Here is an 18218-nt window from a genome sequence, read left to right as displayed (position 1 = left end):
TAAAGACCTCATAAAGGAAATACGATACATTGCAGGAGAAAGCTTATACGGGACAAGGAGGGGGAGCTGAAGCTACTGAAGTAGGAGTAGTAGGAGATACTGTACTAATCAGTAGGAAACCAGATTTCATTGGTTTTGCTGCTGCAGCTCATGGATCATCATGTTCAAACATGCTTTGAGCACCTTCAAAGGACTCTTCTCCATATGTTGTTCTGTTAAGTTTCTTCATTCCATCAAGTATCTTTGAAAGCGCAGGCATTGTATCACCAAAGCTAAAAATCAGTTTTATACTATTTTTAGCCCCAGGAAAATTCTGACCAAGCAGAGAAAAGTCTTGACGAGTCGAACAGTGATTTAACCGAACTGATCAAGAGGCGCCTTGAGAGTGTAGCCAGCACAGGAAGCTCTGCCAGCTCAGGATTCATTGAAGATAAGAGTTACAGTGACTCAGAAGAAGATGAAGAAGGTAAAAGAAACCTACCTACTCCCAGATCTTTTGTTGCAAAGATTTCCGTTACTTCTTGCCCAACCTCAGACACTGCCGCACATAGTTAAACGCTTTACAACAAGGCTTGTTGGCTTGTTTCGGAGATCACAAATTCTTTCTCTTCCCTGTACCCTACTCTAACTTTCTCACAACAAAAGATCTGCAATAACATATGTGTATAAAAGTTGATTCTGTTGTGTAGGAGGAGTAAGAGCAGTATTTTACCAGATTTGTGGGGCCAATCTGTCCCCAATCTCTTCACTCAGTGACTATAAATAGCTCCCCTCACTTTTATCCCCAGATGTTATTTTCCCCAGTGGTAAATGATTCATGTTGGGTGGAACTTTTTTAACGTTCTGATATTCTGCCTCTGGGTCAGTGGCTCACAAACCAGAGTTGTAATTTTAGTGGAGCTGTAGCACTTGCAAGAGGCCCATGCGCCTAACAATATTCAGATGCAGGGCTGGGAGCATCAGCCTGGAACTGGTGCTAATGGCGAAAAAAGTTTGAGAGCTGCTGCTCTACTGTTTTGCTGTATCTGTGATCTCTCCTAGATGCTGAGGATTTGTACAAGCGGCCCCTGACTTTGGAGGATCTGATCTGTTATAGCTTCCAAGTGGCAAAAGGCATGGAGTTTCTCGCCTCCAGAAAAGTGAGCTTATTAAAACATTGGGGCTGAATTTCTTTAATAGAATCATGGCTATTAGATGTGAAGAAATCCAAATATACTTTTGAGGCTGATTAATCATTTATTTGCTTTTGTAATACAGTGTTGGAGATCACATTAACTCTCCTTGTTATGTAGCAAGTAGCACTGAGGAGGAATCTCCATCACGTTCTTGGCTAAAAGCACTGGCATTTGTAATGTGAGTTTGGATAGAAGGAGTGAAAATAGACTGTAAGACTATTCACAGAACTATCTTATAAATTCAGAAAAGCTTTGTCATAGAGAAGGATCCTTCTAGTACAGTCAACAAAAGTATTTCTGAAAAATGTAGAGGAAGTATACACCTATTTATTTAGCTTGTCAGTAATGTTGGCAACTATCAGCCAAATTAGTGTCTCTTTCAGACAGACCTACAAATATGCTTGTAGTCTGTGGAAAACCTCCTTTTCAAGTAAATCAAATGTAATACATGTGCCAGAGTACTCACAGAAGTGTAAGCTTGCACTTACCAGAGAGCTATCAGGGCAGCACACACAGAAATCCTGTGCACCATAGCTACCTCTGGGCAATTATCCAGGCCTGTGCACGCTCATGAGACTGCATTTGCAAAGGTAGCTGCAGCTGCTTTTGGACTTCTTCCAGATTTGCTACAGAATAATTAACTCAAAAATGGCACTCCCATAGTCGTTGTGGAAGTTATTTCACGCAGAAGAAGTCTGAAAATTGACAAGTCACTATTTTTCTCAGCTTGTTCTCTATTTTCTCTTTTCCAGTATATTTGCAGCAGATTCCCACATGTATATTCCCACTCTAACCTGCTCCCAACAAAAGCTCATTTATCTTTTCATTTCCAAAAGAGGTCTTACACTCCTGCAGCGGTCATTCCAGGGAGCCCCTCTGATCTCACCCGTCCTTATTTCTCCCCAGTGCATTCATCGGGATCTGGCGGCAAGGAACATCCTTCTGTCAGAAAACAACGTGGTGAAGATCTGTGACTTTGGACTAGCCAGGGATATTTACAAAGACCCTGACTACGTACGGAAGGGAGATGTAAGTGGAAGAAACTTGAAATGCTGACGGCAAGTTTTTATCCCCCTAGAGCATGGGCAGACCGGTAACAACAGTTCTGGCAATGTGTCATGTCCTTTGCATTCTTAGGCGAGACTTCCACTGAAATGGATGGCTCCAGAGGCTATTTTTGATAAGATTTACACAACGCAGAGCGACGTATGGTCTTTTGGAGTGCTGCTGTGGGAAATATTTTCTCTAGGTAAGACTAGTTAAAAACCATGTGTTTGAGTTTGTTTGTTTCTCATCTAAGACTTAATTGCTATGAAAAGCCTTTAACAGGAGAAGACAACATGGTGCCATGTTTTTATTTCAGTTAGTACAAGTGCACAGTGCATATCAGGTGTAAAATGAAGTTACTGGACTGAAGTCAGTGAGAACTCTATCTGGCAAAGTACATGAATACAGTGAGTCTTGGAAGGAGGGGAACAAAACAAAATAAAACCCCCTGGAATTGACATTTGTAATAACTAAAACCAACAGAGCATAGAGATAACGCAAACCTCTGTTGCTCTGGAGTAAAATAACTCTTTTAGAGCGATGAAATAGTTTCCCTGTCAAACCATATTTTCCCTGAAGCAGTCTGCTTTGGGAAACCACACAGCCCAAAGGTTGCAGAGGATTACACGGCTGTTGACATAGTGGTCTGGTGTTGCTAGGGGCAGACCATGAAACACGAGGGGGTTTGCCCACATGACATTTTATCCCAGCTTGATTATCTTCTCCACAAAATCTAAGTTTCTAAGTAAGAAAAATGTTTTGGCAACAGCCGCCATCAGGTTGATATGGGAACCAGGACTAGACTTTGTGTAAGTCATTTTGGCAGCACACAGGTGGAACACATACTTTCCTGGCCATATCACTTGCAAGCCACAAAGTTCTTGAAAGAATAGTAATATTGTTCTTTACGTTCCATAAACTGGCCTTATGGCGCTGTTAGAAACCTCAGCCTCACTGGGATCTGGTTACTGTCCAGCAGATAAAGCCCTGAAATTTAGACAGCAGCCTTTCAGACAGTTGCACTATGCTGCTCCCAAATTCTCCTTGCAGAGTGGCAAGTCTTTTCTTCCTGAGGGAATTTAGGAATTTCAGTTTCTGGCTTCTTAATCAGCATTTGCAGAGAGAAGAAAACAAGAAGCATTGTCAAATTCAGCTGCTGAATTTTAAAGCAAACTCTAATCCCCTGCTATCTTTGCTTCATGCTTCAGCCAAAATTAATGATCAGGCTCAAGATGCCAAGTCCAGATCTGGATGCAAAGTCTGGAGCTGTTCATATCCTAAGCTTTAGTTAGGGTTGGCTGCAAAGATCAAAAGCTGATTGCAGTCCAAGTCTTTGATTTGGACTTTTCTCTAGTTTATATCAGCAGCAACAGAGAAATTTCCCACTCAAGTGGTTAAAATGCACAGTGGAAGTTTAGACTGTCTCCAGAGCTTAGTCGTATGTACATTCAGAGTTTGTTACTTTGGGGTACCACCTCCACGGCTTTGTAAGGCCATCACCTGCCGCCTGTGCTTTGAAGTATCACAGAAAGATGAAGCTCCAGAAGCACCAGCAATGCCCCAGTGCTAATAGATTATTAAGGAACAAGGATTAGCATGCGCAAACACACACAAAGAGGATAGTCTCTTCACTGGGCATCTCCAAGGAACCAAATGAACTGAATACTGATGAATGGCAAGGACCACTTCAGAAAGCAAACTGTTTATGCCACTCCTAAAGGTCCTGACAGAGCTGAACAGATGTGAACTTCTGATCATTTGGCCTTTAATACAGCAAGTGAATAAGAATAATAGCATATTCACTGAAATTCATCTCTATTATTAACTTTTTTTAATCATTTAGCTACTTTCTTTTCATTTTATGTGGCCTCCTTTCTTAATGAAGGTGCCTAGTTGGAACAATAGACTGTCCTCTTCTGAATTCAGAGGAATCTACTAAATTACTCCGCGGGCTGCCATCCGTAGAACAGCCTCTGCCCGCACTATGACGTAGATCACAAACCACTTTCTTCTATCGTGGCACCGATTCAAAAGCCAGTCATTTTCTCTAAGAGGGTTTTTCATGCGGATCATCCAGGCATGTCTGTGGTTTGGCACTACTCACATCTGCAGCTCACACGATAAATATTTAATTAAGGATTTGTGTCACTGACTGAACTCTCTTATGTAAAAGTTTTACAGATCATTGAGAGCCAGGGGATGGAAAGTTATTTGTCATTGCTACAGGGTATGTTTTGGCCCATATCTACAGCTGCTGTTTTTTGCTGGGTCCTACAGTCTTAGCACTCTTAAAAAGGAGAAGATACTGACTAGCAAAATGCACAGTTTGGTTTGGACATGGGACCTGTCAGGGTCTGAAGTTGAATGAAGCACTACAAAATTCCTCCAGAAAGGTTGGCAGACTGGATCCATTTTGGTGATACACAGGGAAATGTGGGCATGAGGGACTGCTAATTTTGATTTGTGGCTGGTTTTGCATGAGGCTTTGCTATTAATTATTTAAATAGGGCCAGAGCACCTGGTGTCAGGTAATGCCAGCAATTTTTAATACATCTTGAAATCACTTACACAGCGCATTACAAAATGTCAGTGTCTGCTGGAATGTAAATGTGCAGTGTTCAAAAGGCAATCAAAGGTAATTATGTAAACAAGCAGCGCCTGGTAGTATAACATCAGCATCTTATTATCCTACTAAAATAAAAGCAAGATCAAAAGAGCGATACCATATCCAATGCATGCCACATCTTTGAGCATTTTGCAACAGATTTCCCCTAAGGAAAATGTCATGTTTAGACTTTATACCATATGTCTGAACCTACATTTCTCCCAAGCTGTCTCAGTATCCCAAATCCAAGTTATTAGGCAGTCACAAAGTCCAGATGACATGAGTAGAGGTGGGGGAAGGGTGAGTTACTTCATTGCTTTCGAGGTCTGAGCTGCCTCCAGCTGCTAGGGGGGTAGCATTGGCCGAAATATAAGCCACCAGGAGACCCTGCAATCAAGAACAGTTTTTCCTTGCCTTCCCTGTACATTCTCCCAGCAACATACTGCAACTGATTCCCAAATGATATAATCAAGGAAAGGTAACTCAGATGGCCACAGCAAGTGAAGTTCTCCATCCCTCCTCATCCCATCTCACCAAGTGTAGTCCTAAGTCTATCAGTCCCAATCAATGTATTTGCAAGACTAGTTCTTACCAGTAGTCTCTGCTATGATCATGAGTAGGAGGTAACCAGTGAGCCACAACAAAGCAGAAGGGTCTTTTGCTTCTCAGAATGGTCAGCATCAAACAGCTGGAGTGACTCTTCAGCGACCTGACTGCAGTCAGTTATTGCGTATGATGGCACAAAATTGCAACACACAGTTGGAAGCGAATGGAAAAGGCTGCACAGCTCTACTCTTCCTTTCATGGAGGATGTTGTTGTCAACACTCCCCCAGCACGCTGACACTTTAGTGCTAGGCTTATCTTGCTTCTCTTGAGAGGCTGTGCCATTGTTAAACAGATACGGGATCAACTGGCAAGTCACAGATGCGTTCACGGGGCCTCCGAGCTTTTTGAAGACTTTGTAAAGATAAACTTGTACAGGCAAAAAGACAAGCTAGCAAGAGTTCAGAAGATGTACACAGGCAGCAGTTGAGTAGCTTGGAAAAGAGTCATTGCTCTCAGACCCTACTCCTATCCTTGCCCTTTTCTCACAGTGTAACTGTGGGAAAGTGACCTAGTCTCTGTTTCGCTCCATTTATTCAGAGAGATCTTGTGTGCTGGTGGGAGCCTGCTTTGAGATCTTTGACTTAGGAGTGATGCCATGTGAGCTGAACATTATATCATTGGTTATTATGATCACAATGTCTGGCCAAAGACAAAACTGTGAAGGAAAATCCAGACACAGAGCAGAAATGATGCTCTCATTTAGAAATGATACTTCCAAGCTATTTAACTCCAGGAAACACTCTGATACTGTGATTTGATACTTCGAATGGTATTTTGCACACCAATTTATTGTGTGCAAGGATTTCAGATGTACTGTGGCTAAGTGTGCCTGAGCACTGAACATCATCTGAGCCTACTTGCTATGCTGAGATGTCATCTTAGGTAGCTGCCAGTGCTTTTGCCCCCAGTGCCTAGTTTTGCAGATTGAGTGGTCAGATTCACGGAGTTGAATAATTCTGTGAACAGCCACATTTTGGCATCCTTTTCAGTTCTTTCATCCAAAACATTTCTGCTGTACTTGTTGTGCCCTCAAGTGCACAGTACGTGATGGTGTTTCCAAACTGGAGAAAAAAAGGATGCTGGAAATCAGGCAGGAATGTTACAGCAAGTAAATCATACGCACATTCCTCAAGGCCTGGTTATAAATCCAGATTCCATTCAATCCCCTATGTTAAGACCTGATTAAATGTTCTTCCAAATTCACCATCCAGCCTCTAGAATGCCAAAATGTGAAAGAAGAGGTTTGTTCTGCAAACTTCTGCTGAGGAGGAAGGGAGAAGCACTTACAAATCTTTCAGATATATCTACAATAGATTCAGTAACATTTCTGATTTCAGCTTCAGACATCTCTTGAATTTTACCTGTGAGATCTAGGTTACTTAGAAAGAGGCCAGAGCACTTTCTCAGATTACGAATTTCTTCCCCTTTTTTACCGTGCAACATGAAGTACAGATGCCATACAACAAGTATCACAGTCTCTGAGAAGTCCCCACTCTCTCCTCTGTTGAGGAGAATAGCACACCCCATGAATGCATACACTTCTACCAATCTTTCCTCTGAAGATAGCCATTTCCACAGGAAAGTGAAAGGCCAACTATTTCCTTTGAAGGCTGCTAGCCCAGCTTTTATGCAAACTAAGATAATACCACCAGTCCCTTTTATAGAAGTGTATCTCTCAAAGACAATTACAGTTGCCATGAACTGCCCTCCCTGGGTTCACACTGAGGATTGAGTCAGCCTGAAAATAAGCAGCACTAAATTCACATTCAGAGAAGAAAACAAGGCTGAAAAACCTGAAGGTTATTTTTCGAGGAATTTCTTGTGGTTTTCTGCAGAGTCAGATGGCTATAGTATACGTACTCTTACTCAGCAGTATTGAGGCAATAAGTGATTCACAGGACTTACTTCATGTGTATTCACTTAGTGGAAGTTGTTGGCAGACAGGCAGTCTAGAAAACAGTATATAACTAGGTGAATGAGCTGGAACTTTCCTTCCAGTGACCAAGAGGTCATTTAAAGTCTCGGACTAATAAAATTTATTTCTCTTCTGCTCTGTTTCACCCTGGGGCCCTGGCTGTATTATGAATGCAGAGGAGTGAGCATGACTGAAATCTCTTGAAGGAAGATTTGTTTGCTCTGCAACCAAAACATGTGGGGATGTTTTTGTGGATTGGATGCATCTGCAGCAGCTTTGGGGACTTCTCAGTCATTGCTAAAGAGCAATGCATAGTCTGGTGCATTGGCAGCCTCAGCATGCGCCTTCCAAAGAGCTCTACTAGCTGAATTTGTACCGGAATGACCATGTTTCAGAGTTGTGGGCCACTTGTCTGTTATGTCACTAATTCCATTTCTGAAAAGACTGCTCTGTATTTCAGTAATTTTTTGAAGGGTCAGACTTATGAAGATGTTTAACCATCTGCAGATCTCACAGAAAGAGAGTGTGTCTGACCTTTAAGAAGCTTTTGTCAGTCCCATTAAGCAATTCAATATTCCTGTAGGCCAGCTAAGCTGGACTTCTCAGCAGTTATCATTGATTGTGTTTATTTCATTGGACTGGGAAAGAGTGATTGAGCCATCCTGGATTTCTCTATCAATCAGGTGCCTCACCATATCCTGGAGTGCAGATAGATGAAGACTTTTGCCGCCGGCTCAAAGAAGGAACTCGAATGAGATCTCCAGAGTACTCCACTCCAGAAGTGTAAGAGCTCCTCTTTTTGTACTAAGAGCTGAAAATAGCCATTTACACAAAAGACAGTATATTTAAGTGAGGATAAGGGAGCTGTCATCTCATCAGATGACAGCTATATATTCTGTGCTTTCTTTTAGCAAATGTTGTGGTTGTACAAATCTTGGGTATCCTGATACTACAGACCAATGTTAAAGAAAGACCAAGTCATGATCTTTGTCAAGTGAGAAGATTGACATCCCAATATGAGTCGTAGCTTGTGAATCTCAGTTCAGGAGACTGCTGTGTCTGCCTTGATTTCCAATTTTGTGACAGAAACTAGGCATCCACAACTATGACCTATTTCTGCAACATCATGGGGGTTCAAATCGTCATTCAAATTTAAAGATAGATGACAATAAAATCCTACTGGCTTAGTTGAAATGGCAATATAGAAAGAAAGAGCATACTATGTGGAAAATAGAAGTTGAGCATAAGCAGATTTGAACTTGTTTTTATCCAAAACTGTCTGAATGATGATCAAGACAAGCAGTAGTAGTAAGAAACAGCTTAGATACAGACCTTACCTTCTTCTTCTTCTTCTTTTTTTTTTTTTTTTTTTTTTGTGTGATGCTTGTGTGTTTATGCAGCTACCAAACGATGCTGGACTGCTGGCATGGAGTACCCACAGAAAGGCCTACCTTCACAGAGCTTGTGGAGCGTTTAGGAGATCTTCTTCAGGCAAATGTACAGCAGGTACAGCAATACAAACATTTCTTAAATGAATGTGTACATACAGAGATGTATATATGTGCACAGGTAAAGACTCTGTTGAGCAGTAGTATTAGATTTGACTTCATAACAGATGTTACAAGGAATATGGCTGCCGAGATGAGTAAAGAAAATGTTACCTATTCAAAGGAGATTAGATTGCAAAACTAGATGTTTATCCATCCATAATAAGCAGAAACTTACAGTACATTAATTAAAAAAAGGCTCAGTTGCCCCTTAGAGGAACAATAGTGCTTTATCTCACAAACAATTTTAATTAGATTCCAGCACAGTTAGATTCCAGCCAATAGTTAGTCTGAACTTTCTCTCTCATTTTCTGAGCTGGTGTTCATCAGTGCTCTTAAGAGCTTTAAAATGATGCAGTTTAAAGCTCGGAAAGTCAGTTACATAATTATTAATTTCATAATAGCTAAACCAACTTTTTTCTTCTTCAGTAAAAACAACCGGACCAGTTATATAACTGTCGATTTAATTTAAGAAGAAATCTAACACTCTCCTTTAGCTCCTTCCTGTTTGTAAACAAATTCAAGTGAAGCTAAGAGGGCCCAGTTTGCCATGTGAAGAGCTTAAGAGTTTTATACTGTAACCAAAGGAAATTAAGGAGATTTAAGAAGCATGATAAGGGAATAGGGCACTTAATTGCTTCTCAGAATTAAAAAAAAAATCAAGCAAAGTGGAAGTTGGACAAATAGTTTTGGGACCTAACCAAAGAGTCAGTTCTAAAGATTACTGCAATGCTGCAGTAACAGTGTATAGCTTATTAAGATGCATAAGGAATTCCAACAAAGTTACAGCACAGATTCTTGTAAAGTCAAGAAATAAAATATTTTTCCGCTACCGTATTAAGGACTGGCTCTTGCTAACCTGTAATCCTTAATCTGAACGTAAGCAAAAATCTCTTTATGCAGACAATACTCTTCTTCCAATTCCAAAATCCATTACACTTGTATCAGTCATAGGTGCTCATGCTGCTCCCTTCCTACTCCCAAACATGAGGCTTAAACTTGGAATTAGGTGTCCATCAGATCACTCCCTTGCAATTCCCAAGGATGCCAAGACAATGAAAATGTAGGTGACTGCTTTCCCAAAGTGCAAATCAGTGGACTTCTGCTCAGCTTTGCTGAGGCCGAATAGTCACACATTTAGAACGTAGCACCAGTGAAGAAATGGCTGCAAAGTCATCAAAGATGCTGCTGTAGAGTCAGTAAAGCCGGCTATCTTAAACTGGGGGCATATGTACCAATATCCTCAGGGTAACCATTGTTTTGCAGTGTCATATGTGAGGGACATTTAGAAATCTTTTAAGTGCTAGGAAGACCTGTGAAACAATAGCTCAGGCTGAGATGCCTGGAAGAGAAAAGGAGTTAATTGCAGCTAAGCACTGGAACTTCAGAGACAGTTTTCAACTTTCTTAGTAGATTTCCCAAAGTAAATAGTTTTCCTCATGCAAAGCCTCCTACACGATAAATATTGAGTAAAGCTACACACTGTATCTTCCACATGTTGCAAAGAACATCTTAACCACTTTAAAGAAATACCAGAATCTAAAATCAAAATAAAACATGGTCCTTTCTCAGTGTACAGCTCTGCAGAATGTAACCGTTAATAGCTGGGAAGCAGTGCAAAATGATCTTTACCAGCTTTGTTTTCTTGTATGTTATTAATTATACAGGATGGTAAAGACTATATTCCACTGAACATCACATTGTGTCCTGATGGAGAATCTAACTCCAAAACTGGCCCAGTGGAAGAAAATTTGAACTGTGTGAACCGCTGGAGTGCAGTGGAAACCGGGTAAGAAAAATGTGTGTGTAAGTGAGAGAGAGAGAAAGATTTGCTACAGCTGGGCGCTGTTTGGTTTCCTTTCTCAAAACTACTGTTTTTAAGGAGTTTAACAGACACATTCATGGCTCATCAGCTCAGGTGACTCGAGGCTGGGGGACAGGGTCTGACTTGTTTGAGGGCTCTTGACTGTGAAGCTCCTCTGTGTGACATTCTAAGTTTGCAAGTTATCTATCTTCCCTGTATCAGGAATGCCTGAGGCCCGTTCCCATGCTTTCTTTCCCCCTCATTCCATTCATTCCCCCCCAGTATGTGTAGTTGGGAGAGGATTCTGGGGAGGAGTGATCTTCCCGAGGTGCTGAGTTTCCCTCTGTCCCTGCTCCTGTGTAACAGAGGGTAAAGACAATATTACTCATTTTGCAAAATAAAGCTAGAGATCGTTGGAACCATCATCTGTCCTAACAAGTATTAGGAGAATCATAATAGTAACTAGAGTACTTCATTTAGCATTAATACATATTAGGCCTCAGGAGTTTCCTTTATCAGATGCTCAGTGTTTTGTATTTAATAAATAAAAATAAAATCAAGGAACTCAATTTTGACTTTATAAGCCACTGGTATCTTTGGTAAAGATGGAACAGATAGGTAGATCCTAGCAGGAGCTCCAAGACAGAGTCATTTTTCACAGCATGTATTTGGATCCTATTTGTCAGGACATTGTTTAGTATTATTATTATTGGTTATTTTCTGCTTGGGTTTTATGCTGACCCCTCAAATTTCTTGCTTTCAGTAACAACAGCAAGAAGCGACCACTGAGTGTGAAGACATTTGACGAGGTGCCAGTGGAAAAGGAGAAAGTGATACATGAGGTAAGTGAGTTGACTGCATCCTTCTCCACCAGGTTCACACATCAGTTGTCACCAGCACCAGAAACAGTTGCTGGAGCATTTGCAAGCTGGGTTGGGTAAGAAAAAGCTTTAAATCAAGCAGAAGATTAGGCCCTAGGGTTGTACTCATAGGTCTATGTGAGAACAAAGAGGGATCTGCATTCAGTTTAATGAATAATTTAAAGAGAAGATCATGAATGATTATTCTAACTCTGATCAGGCTAATGAGCTTTATGTTACAGCTAGTCAGGAACATATTTCAATATATGTTTTTTCCCCATAAGAAAATTGCACTTCATCATTGAAATACAGCCTTTTGGTGAGCTAGCCAATAGCTTGGTGGTGAGGGCATTCAAGTCAGGACAGAATCACAGAGTCATCACAGAATCAGTAAGGTTGGAAGGGACCTCTGGAGATCACCTAGTCCAACCTCCAAGACAGGACCAAGATTCAAGTTCCTGCTTTGCTTGATTCAGACAAAGAGCTTTAACTCTCCCTCCCCCTTAGGAGAACAGTTTTATTGCGAGGTTAACAGCTCAGCAGGGTGGGAGGTAGTTGAAATGTTTCATTTTCCCTCCAGTGGAGAGCTTGTTTTGTTCTGCAAGGACAGTTCTCCTTGTTCGTTTCCTCTGAAATGACAGGTTCCAAGGGTGTGGGGTTTTCTATTTTTTCTTCCTTATAAAAAACTCATGAATGTCCTTTACGGTTGAGATGCTCATTGGCTTCAGTGCCATATGCACTTCACACTACTTATCTCAAGATGGATTCTGTGCCACTAAGGAGGAAACCTTGTAATGCACGTTCAAAGCAGATATAAGTTTAGGGAGGAAGCATGAAGCCCTCAGAAACCTTCTAACATAGGAAGAGGGTAAGCATCTGCTGACTAGGAGCAGTAAAAGAAGCAAAAGACCTGTAGAGTTTTATAGAAACATGCCTGTTTGTCTGTTCTGCTAGAGAGGGAAGTCTCCCACTCTCCAGCTAGTTTGCCCTCTTGAACACACAGCCATTCCTCAAACCAAATCATATCTGCTCTCTTAGGAGGGGTGAAATCTCTAGCTACAGCTTGTCCTGGACATATTTCTTGTCCTTGACAAATAGTATTTTTCATTTGTCCTCCTGTTAGCTCAGAATTGATGCCCATTATCTCCTACTACTTTGCCAAGTGTAATTTCTGTGCTGTTATCAGTGCATCTTAGGGATTAGAAGGCTTAGAGTTTTCTGTGTCTTCCCTCTTGCAGGGTAAAAATCCATCCCTCACACAAAGATGTTTATTAGATAGATCTAGTATCACTAAAAGATTACCACTGTCGGTATGAGCCCTGCTTTCCTATGTGCTCCCCATTCGTGGCATTTCTAACGTCCACCTGTGGAGACTTTTCCCTGCGTTTCAGAAAAGGGTAATACGCTAACAACGCAGAATGTGGTGAATGTGGGAACGCACTGGGAATCTTTAAAAGCAAAATTGTGGTGTCATCTACTTTTGGACAGAGTAAGTGCACTTGAAGTACTATAATTAACTTAAATACCAAGACATTAATACTGATTAGGTCATTATTTCAAATAGCTGCCCAGGAACTTTTGAAGTGCTGCACTACACCTTCCTGCATTTGTGCTGCTTATCTGTAGTCTCTGATTATATTTTTCTTAGTAATTTTTCTGTAAGCTAAATGAAAAGTAGCAATTCAGATAAATTATTTCTAGACCACATATTTTAAGGGGAAATAGCCAAGATTAAAAAGAGAGAAATCCTTGGTGCTGCTGACTTGAGTTTTTGACAAACTAATTAACTTAGGATTTCACTTTATACATTGAAAACCACTTTCCTGACATTGACAACTGATATATTTCTAAGCCATTTATAAAAACCTTGCTTTTTATTTATTGTTCGCTGTGACTATTTGTTCTATTTCAATGTGAATACTAAAATAAGGCTGATCACAGTTTCACTTCCCGCATTTAAGTCTTTTCTTGGTTTTGATGAACAGCAGGTTTGTTATTTGTGCTGCTTTCCAGCATCGGGAAATATTTCAAATGCAAAGGAATCCCCCAGAACATTTTTCATGCAATATTTTAAATTTTTGCAAATATTTTGCTATATTCATGCAAAATTTAAAGCAAGAGCTGCTTATATCTATGAACTTCTGATGCACTTTGCACAATAGCCTGATCTAATTCAAACCTCTAGACTCAGCTTTGGGTGCAGCTTAATTGCAACCTCCACTTTAAACCTAACCAAGATAGTTTTGTTAGACAGCTAATAAAACATTTCTATATGCATGAAACACTTCACTAAATAGCACACACAGGAGAGTTTTGATGCAAACTTTTGCCTTCTGGGTTGCGTGTTGGAATCCATTCCTGCCTGGTAATGTGCATAATCTTGTGATTATGTAGACTAGCTGGTAGCCCCTACATCACTTCCAGTACACAGTATCTATCAGTGTATAACACTGCAGCATAACACCTGCGGATGGCCACCTTGTTGGCAGTCTCTCCCTGGTAACTGCTTTGTCAGGGAGCCCCAACCTCTACAGGCCAAGCTGAAGAAGTTGCGCTCTTCTGACCTGGCTTTATGTGCTCTGTAGCTAGAGACAATTTTATCAAGTGATGTTCTATGGCTAGAAGCTATATCATCATAAAATAAAATAGCTGGAATTTGGTATTTAATTGGCTCCTTGCCTTTCTTTCTCCACGGGCTTTAATGGTGGTTCAGTCTGACTCTTCTCCATCTCTCCCCTTGGCAGGACATTTCTAACTTAAAAGTGCTTCATGCTGTCACAAGCAGTGAATGTTTGGCTGACGTTCTCTCCTCTTGCTATACAGGAGTCAGATAGCGGGATGGTGTTGACTTCTGATGAGATAAAATGCTCAAAGAGGCTGGAAATCCGTTCTTGGCCCTACGGAATCATGGCTCTAGCGTAAGTACTTTTTGCTATTTTTTTTTTTTTTTGAAGTTACTGTTTCATTCAAAAAATGCTCCTGAATATTTGCAATTTTATTTCTGATTTCAAAAGAAAAACTGTTAAACTACCTAAACAGGCTAGAAGGAGAAGCAGCTCTGGATTTCAATACTGTAACAGAATGACCATGGTTAATGTATTTTAAGATCAAGAAAATTATAATTTAAACTTCGCTTCTAGAAAGAAGCTTAACACAAAACAGTTCCAGGTCTCTAGAAGGAATGCTGCATTGCCATATTTATGTTGCAGGAATGTTAATTAACATGAAAATGGTTGATCACATGATAAAAATGTAAACCTATTTCATCAACCTTGAGCATATAATGTCTTGTCAACCAATTTAACTCTTTTTCCAAAAAAGCAAAGTTGCCCTGTGATTCTGCATCATATTGAAAGAAAAAAATGCAAACTTTCTCGTAAAGCTAGTTTTCTTATGTTCATGGCCTGATCTCTTGAGGCTAAATATTCTGCACATAGCAAATGACAGGAACAAAAGAATGAAGAATATATGTATTTACACTAGTTTTCTCTTTATTGCCTCTCCAAGTGTTCTCCTTTACTCAGGGAAGAAACTGTTAAGATTGGCGAATTTTATTTATTAATCCATAGAATAACTTTTATAATTGTATCTATGTGTGACAACCAAAGATATACCTAACTTTAGACATAAAAAAAGACTGGCTCTTCTGCAGTTGATGGGAGATGAGAAAATTTAAGAAGGGATGTCTAGTAAAGGATAGTCTAAGCACTGCAAAACAAGTATATTTAGCAGAACTCTGCTCTCTACACTTGCTTGTTCATAAATATGATGACAGTCCTCCAGAAAAGTCTCTTAATCCTGCTATCATCACGATCATATGACTTCTTAGATTTTTCATATTTGGTTTACAAATAGAGACTATGCCAATGTTTGCTCTATGTTTTTTCACTCATAGCACCAACCACCACAGAATAAAAGCAAATACTTTCTTAGCTCCCAGTTCTTATATTTCTCTACCAAATACAAACAGGCACAAGCACAGGGAGTTAACCTGGTAGTTAAATAGATCTTTGCTATTTCTACCTTGCTAGAAAAATATATCAGAAATAATAACCCATTTATAGATACAAATGTCAACTAGTAGAATTCAAAGAACAGCAACCCAAAATATTTTCAAAAAACAATTCTGTAGCAGGGAATTCCATGTAACTGAATTGCCTGAAGTTTCCTAAGAAATCTACTGATAAGGTTTCTATTTGTTTCCTCCTTATTAAATTCAATGTATCTTTTCCACTAGAGCAATTGCTTGTTCTGTGTGAAGTTGGGTTTTCTACATTAGAGAGAGACGATAGATCAGAGGAAGCTAGCCCAGTTTCTGCGTAGTGTTGGAGAGTTCACGTGAGAGTACAGGGTCAGAGCCTAGCAGTGTTTCAGAGGGTTAACCCCCTCCCTTAGCAAGAAAAGGAAGATGGAAGAAGCTTGCCATGTCTTTTCAGGCCTTACCGCGATAAATTCCTAGATGTATTTGGGATGACAGGAGAGGAGGAGAAAGAGGACAAGGACAACGTTTAGGTAACACAGGCTGGAGAGCCTTGCTGCTCTAACAGGGATGCTGCTACAGGCTCTGCTAGGAAGGGGTGTGATTTCACTCTGCGGTGTTGTCCCAGTGTTGGACCTGCTGGAGGGTTAGCAGAGCTCTAGATAAGGTTCTTACACACATGCTAAGAGTGTTTCTGTGCAGCACAGTGCATTGCTATGGAGACCAAATGGCACCAGCTCTCCAGAAAGCAGCTCAAATTCCAGGAGCAGTCAAGCTGCATTACTCTGATGCTTGATTTACCTTGCTCTTCTGCATAATGTCATGCTGACACAAATCCAACAAACACAGGGAAACAACATTCCTGATAAGATCTGTCCTTCTAAAGATTTCTGTCAAATACCTTTGACTGGTGTTTTCCCTCCTGCAGTTTCCCACTGTTAGGACAAATACTTGGAGGGAACAGTGTCAGAGGAAAGTTTTCTCCCTTCCCCCTTACAAGGTTTCTGCTGAAAATTAGAAAAACCAACATCCAACCAGATGTAGGAACACAAAAATTCCGTAACAGCCTGTTCTTCTGAGATTTCCGGGAAAACCTTCTGAACTGATAGCGGGCCCATGGGGAGTGAATGTGAACTAATACTGTTCTGCTGGCTTCAGTGAATCTGTGCCTGACCAACACCGTCTGGGGCTCTCCCTGCTTACGGTCAACACTTCTGTAGGGATTCCATCCATGCCAAAATACCTGATACTTTCTGTGCCAGCCGACCACGGAAGACCATCCTAAAGGTCTGCTATAAAAGCAAACCCTGCAGCAAGCTATGTTTGTCTCCTTCTTATTCCCAGGACCTTAGCTAGCACAGAACGGACAGAGGATTGTTTCTTTTTGGCCAGATCCTTCCCAGAGTGTTTGAGGTCCAGCTGAGAAGGCTTTTGTCAGTTTTTTTTTTTTTTTAATCATCCTGCAGACTATCATTGGTACAAATAACATTTTTTTACATATTAATCACAGAGCATCTTGATGCTCTCTCATTTCAGGACATGTCACCCTTTGGTCCTCCCACACTGCTAACTTGAAAAACAAACCTAATAAGCACATGGAATAATCTCCAAATGGATAGGAGAGGTCAGAGAAGAGTGCTGATTTAATGGGAAAGATAAAGTCACCTTTTCTAATTGTGTATCTCTCTCTATCAAAAACATTTACCCTGGATCCCGTTCAAACAGTCTTTCTTTTCTAACACAAAACTGTTCAAAGGCTTAGCCTGTTTTCTAAACCAGGGTGGCTACACGCATTATTTTTGCCAAAAACTTGCTGCTTATTTATCTTGCGTTCATTTCTCTATCGACTTAAAAATTTGGCAACACTACACACCACAGAAAGCCGGTGTCAAGAGTTTATTGAAGATGAATCTGATACTCTGGGCCTGGGAGCACTGTTAGACAGGACTAGCCATTTCTGAAGTCTAAGCGTTTTATCCTGCCGAAGTATAAAGCTATGGCAATAGCTGCGGGGAGAGACAGCATGAATGACCAGGGTAATGACACTGGAGGGAGTATTCAAGGAAACACATTCAGCATAGAGGGGACGTAATGATGGGATGACTCTGGTGTCAGGTTTCATCTCCTAATATTAACAGGCCACTGCCAAGCACTGCTTTAAAATTCTCCTGGAGATTCTTTAATCAAGTTCTTGTTTAAAATTGTAATAGGTTTGATATCTGTTTCGTTGCCCTTCCTTCATCCTCTTTCCCCCCCTCCCCTTCCCCCGGCCCGATCTGATTATCCTCAGTTACTCTGAAATTACTTGACTAGTTCGGGCTCGGTCCCATGACACCGGCTGACGGTGGCTCAGCTGATACGCTCCAGGCTCCAGACCCTGCATCCAGATCACATCACTGCAGGCTCTGCCTTTGCCAAAGCCAAAGTGGGCCTAAGGCAAAAGTCAGCAATATCGAAACAGAACGATTCTGCTCAGTAGCATCAGGCGTTTGTGTCCAAATGCAAGGTGCCCAAAGAAACTGTAAGGCAGCTGAGTGGGCTAGAAGCCTTTTGCAACATCTCAGAAAACTGAAATTTGGAAATAAATTCACTCCACAGCAGAAATTAGTTTCAGCAGGTTTTTGTTTTGCGGCGATGAGCATGTTGGGGTAGCAAACATAATTACTGCAACGTCATGCA

At 40.8% G+C, this 18218-nt stretch overlaps 1 protein-coding gene across 2 annotated transcripts in view; it reads left to right on the top strand.

Annotated features, from left to right (window-relative positions):
- LOC134145314 (vascular endothelial growth factor receptor kdr-like) overlaps nt 1-18218 on the top strand; it is a 142479-nt gene that overhangs the window by 113073 nt on the left and 11188 nt on the right. For both annotated transcript variants that reach the window (XM_062584699.1, XM_062584698.1), the window contains 9 exons: nt 301-466; nt 1042-1139; nt 2082-2204; nt 2313-2424; nt 8033-8132; nt 8750-8855; nt 10564-10685; nt 11464-11542; nt 14384-14478. In XM_062584699.1, the coding sequence (XP_062440683.1) occupies nt 301-466; nt 1042-1139; nt 2082-2204; nt 2313-2424; nt 8033-8132; nt 8750-8855; nt 10564-10685; nt 11464-11542; nt 14384-14478 (1001 nt within the window). The remainder of the gene's footprint in view (nt 1-300; nt 467-1041; nt 1140-2081; nt 2205-2312; nt 2425-8032; nt 8133-8749; nt 8856-10563; nt 10686-11463; nt 11543-14383; nt 14479-18218) is intronic.

Source organism: Rhea pennata, chromosome 11 (genome assembly GCF_028389875.1).
Source record: "Rhea pennata isolate bPtePen1 chromosome 11, bPtePen1.pri, whole genome shotgun sequence".
Classification (NCBI taxonomy): domain Eukaryota; kingdom Metazoa; phylum Chordata; class Aves; order Rheiformes; family Rheidae; genus Rhea; species Rhea pennata.
The sequence above is the reverse complement of the archived record's forward strand: the minus strand, read 5'-3'. Positions and strand labels throughout refer to the sequence as shown.